At 40.2% G+C, this 4,229-nt stretch overlaps 1 protein-coding gene across 1 annotated transcript in view; it reads right to left on the bottom strand.

Moving 5' to 3' along the window:
• Positions 1 to 4,229, bottom strand: part of TATDN2 (TatD DNase domain containing 2) — a 57,784-nt gene that overhangs the window by 47,972 nt on the left and 5,583 nt on the right. The window contains exon 2 of the mRNA XM_007945818.2: positions 1,108 to 1,602. Coding sequence (XP_007944009.1) covers positions 1,108 to 1,602 — 495 coding nt within the window. The remainder of the gene's footprint in view (positions 1 to 1,107; positions 1,603 to 4,229) is intronic.

Below are 4,229 nucleotides of genomic sequence, written 5' to 3' on the forward strand. Positions count from 1 at the left end.
CCGACTCGATGGCAAATAACAACAACAACAACAACATTGTAAACGTTATCGATTTCCTTATTTCTTTTTCACTAATAAGGTTTCATAAGAAAGGAAATGTCATCAAAGTATTAGGTAACTCAGATGTGAACCCAGTGTTAATAACAACATCAACAAATACTGAGTTAGTAAAAAACTGCATTATAACCTCGTAGGGAGGCAGTAGAATGGGAACTGAATGTGTTTGTGGATTTGGTTGCTGCTGAAAGAAGCTAAGAGAACTAAATTCTCATCTTTGTAGGAAATCAGATGATGTCTAAAATGGAAAAATCAGTAAATAGTACAAAATTACTCAGAAATATAGAGGTAAATACTAGACAAAAGAGCTATAAGAGACAAAAGGGATGCCTCTGAGGAGCAGTAGTAAAAGGGCAGAATGTTTCTCATCCTCAGTTACAAGCTATGTTGAAAATTAGTTTCTTTTCAATACTATTCTCCCCTTCTTCTATAGTAATAGATTATCTGGGTATAAACCTGCCCAGATGAAGGTTAATTTCCCAGCCTTCCTTGAAGCTAGGTTTTGGCCAGGTTTCTAGATTCTTGTCCATGAAGTGGATATGCTGTGCACACCTTTTGAGCCAATCCTTTAAAAGAGAAGGAGCACCCTTTTCTCTTTTCCCATTCCTCACTGAAATGTCAGATTCCTATCAGAGCAGCCATCTTAGATCACAGATGGAAACATGTTGAGGGGTGGCAGAGCAACAAAAGAGATGACACCAGGGACCCTGACACTGGGGAACCATGTTTTTTAAACCAAACTAGCTTAATCCATTCTTAAATTTGTTTTGTTTATTTGTTTTTAAAACCAGTGTTATTTTGGTCTCTGTTAGAACAGCCAAACCTACATCCTAAACAAACATATCAATTCTAAAAATAAAACATAGCACTAAATTGAGGCTTATGAATAACTCTGAGAGTTATTTTCGAAAAGAACCACAGTAGCTTCCTGAACCCCTGCTTATTTTAAATTGAGAATAGCTTTTAATAACACTCAGGATGAAACTAGAAAGACCAAATAGATTTAATCAAGAGTATTAAAAACAGACCCTTGGCCTGAATTTTACTCACCTTCTGGGTTTCTGAACAGGAGTCATATTCATCTAAAAATTCTAGCGAGGGAGAGCTTTTATCAATGACTGTCCTTCGGTCACCAACTGGTTCCTCACTGGGTTTCTCCTGAGGGTCCAGAACCACTCTCCTGTCACAGAAACCACTCTTCTCCACCACAGCCTTGTCCTCCTCTGCTCTGACCTCTGGGACTGGCTCTTTTTCTGTCTGAGAAGCAGAGACCATGACACTCCTGGCTGGCCCTCTTCCATGGGTAGGACGTTCCCTTATGCTCGGTTTTGCCCTAATGGCAGCCTCACCCTTCCTTTTTGGCATCGATTTCCCCAGGATACCCTGGATGGCCTTCAGGTATATCATTGTAGAGCCTTGGTCTCGAAGTCTCTCCCTCCTCCTTTTCTGGACCTTGTTTGGTTCCTCTGTCATATCATTCTGACCCTCAACTTCGGTTGCAAATTCAGAGTTTGTGAAGTTACGGGAACTATCCTTAGAATCAACCTGGAAGAAAAAAAATATTTTAAAAGGGTTGTCTCAAGGACGATTACATATATGAAGTACTTTGCATATTATCAACCAGTAGTGATTTCACCACCCAAGGGAAAAGTCACACTCCCATTGGTGTTGTGGCTAAGACAATAATTTTCCTCAAGGTGGCAGTGTCTATCCTCCCTCAGTGAGACCTGCCACTGTAAAGGACTTTGAATTTCTGCCATTTCTTATTAATTTTCACCTTGTCACACTCATTATCATCATACTGCAGTGAGAAGGAATAAGCTGAGAGATGGATAGTCTAGTTATACTAGACTGTTACACATAAATTTTAAGTTTAGACTATAAGCTCCTTGAAGGCAGGAACTACCACATACAGTATCTCAGAACAAACACAGACTGAACAGCTGTTCAAAATTTTAGCATTGGAAGGGTCCTTAGAGATCAGCTACCTCAATCCCAATCTAAGAGACAAGGAATATAAGGGGCCTGTGAGGGGAAAGGCTGGCCCATGGAGAGACAACGGCAGACTCCCAATCTCCTGAGCACAGTGTTCTTCATACTATATTCCAAGCCTCTAAGTTCTTTATAAACTCCTTCTCCCAAATCATAACCTTGGTGTTAGAAGGTGCCTCCATCTCCCAGCCTGCACCAGGGTCAACCAAGAGACATTAGCTACCTACCCCGTCCACTCCCAGAATCTCCTCAGAGACAGAGGGGGAATCTCAGCCCCTCCCACCCCACCCCTGCCTCCCCCAGAAGTCTATGGGGAAGAAGTGAGACTTTATTAAAGGAGCCCTGGTGGCACTGCAGTTAAGCGCTTAGCTGCTAACTGAAAGATTGGCAGTTCAAACCCACCCAACGGCTCTATGGAAGACCTAGCAATCTGCTTCCATTAAGGCCATTAAGGCCATATTCTCGTGGCACAACTCAGTAAACTGGCATAATACAGTTTATGTTTTACCCTTAGTTTGGTAAGTAGTGACTAGGGTCTTAAAAGTTTGCAAGCAGACATCTAACAAACAAGGAGCTCTGGCTGCATAGTGCCTAACGCATTTGACTGCTAACAAGAAGACTGGCGGTTCAAACCCACCAGCCACTCCTCAGAAGGAAGACTGGGCAATCTACTTCCACAGTGATACCGCCCTGGAAACCCAAGGAGGGGTCATTATGAGTTGGATCCAACTCGACAGCAGTGAGTTTGGTTGGTTTTTTTGGATCTAACATACAACTATCGGTCTCTACCAATCTGGAGCAAAAGAGAAAGAAGGAAATCGAAGACTAAGAGAAGAACTAGTCTACAGGAATTATTGTCTGCATGAACCATGGCCTCACCTATCCTGAGACCAGAGATAGATGTGCCTGGCTACCACTACCAATCGTTCTTATCAGGGCCACAATAGATGGATCCTCACAGAATGGGAGAAAAACGTGGAACAGAACTTCAAATGTTTTCAACAAAAAACGACTTACTCTGGACGAGTCAAAACTAAAGGAATCCCCAAGATTATGCCTCTGAGCTACTCTAAACCTTAAACTAAAACTTTTAGCTAAATAACAGGTTAGCTCATAAAATAAAGACTATTACAGCACTCATTTAAAAAATCATTTATATAATGCCAAATGGTCAACAATTACTCTAAAGCAAAAATGAGAAGGGAGGGGCTGGGAGGTTAACTTACTAAACACAGAACAAAAATGAAATAATGAGAATATAGATACAATGTGAAGAATGTAACCAGTGTCACTGAATGATTTGTGTAGAAATTGTTAAATGGGACTCTATTGTGCTATGTAAAGTTTCATTTAAAAAAAAAAAAAAGATTACAGCCAAGAAAACTCTATGGGGCAGTTCTACTCTGTCATTCTAGGGTCGCTAAAAGTCAAAACTGGAGTGCTCAGCACCCAATAACAACATGAGTAAAAAGTAGCAGAATAACAAGCACAGTGTAATCTCTTTGGGAAAGGCAAAAAAAAAAAAAAAAAAGACTCAATTATATATCAATTATAATTAAATATCTTTGTAAAAACAAAACAAAAATACATTAAACTTTTGTAAATACATAAGTACACATATTAATATAACCATATTTTTTCCTAGGACTCAAATTTCTGATAGCTGTTAACTTTAGGGAAATGAAGAGAAACAGTGGCTTTTACTTTCATTTTAAGGTGCTCTGAACTTTCTGGATTTTCTAACTTTTTACATGATAGACATTTAAAAAAAAATGCCTACAGGAATTATCTGGAGAAGGAAATTAGGAGCCACTACATGTTTCTAGGGAGCTCTGGTAGCATAGTGCCTAAGGCACTTGACTGCTAACAAGAAGGCTTGCGGTTCAAACCCACCAGCCACTCCTGAGAAGGAAGGTTGGGCAATCTACTTCTGTAGTGATACTGTCTTGGAAACCCAAGAAGGGGTCGCTATGAGTCGGGTTCGACTCCACGGCACCTAACAACAACAACATGTTTCTACATGAAACAAAAAACCTAATAAATATTTAAAATTGATTTGCTGGCAGCTGCCATCTAGATGCAGCAATGGGTCTCTCCTCGTCAAGAGCAAAGAAGAAAGAAGAAAACCAAAATTAATGGAAACAATCAGTCCTAGCGACTAGTACACCATCCGATCTGCA

Source organism: Orycteropus afer, unplaced genomic scaffold, assembly GCF_000298275.1.
Source record: "Orycteropus afer afer isolate SDZICR_OR568_19922 unplaced genomic scaffold, OryAfe1.0 scaffold00144, whole genome shotgun sequence".
NCBI classification, from domain to species: domain Eukaryota; kingdom Metazoa; phylum Chordata; class Mammalia; order Tubulidentata; family Orycteropodidae; genus Orycteropus; species Orycteropus afer.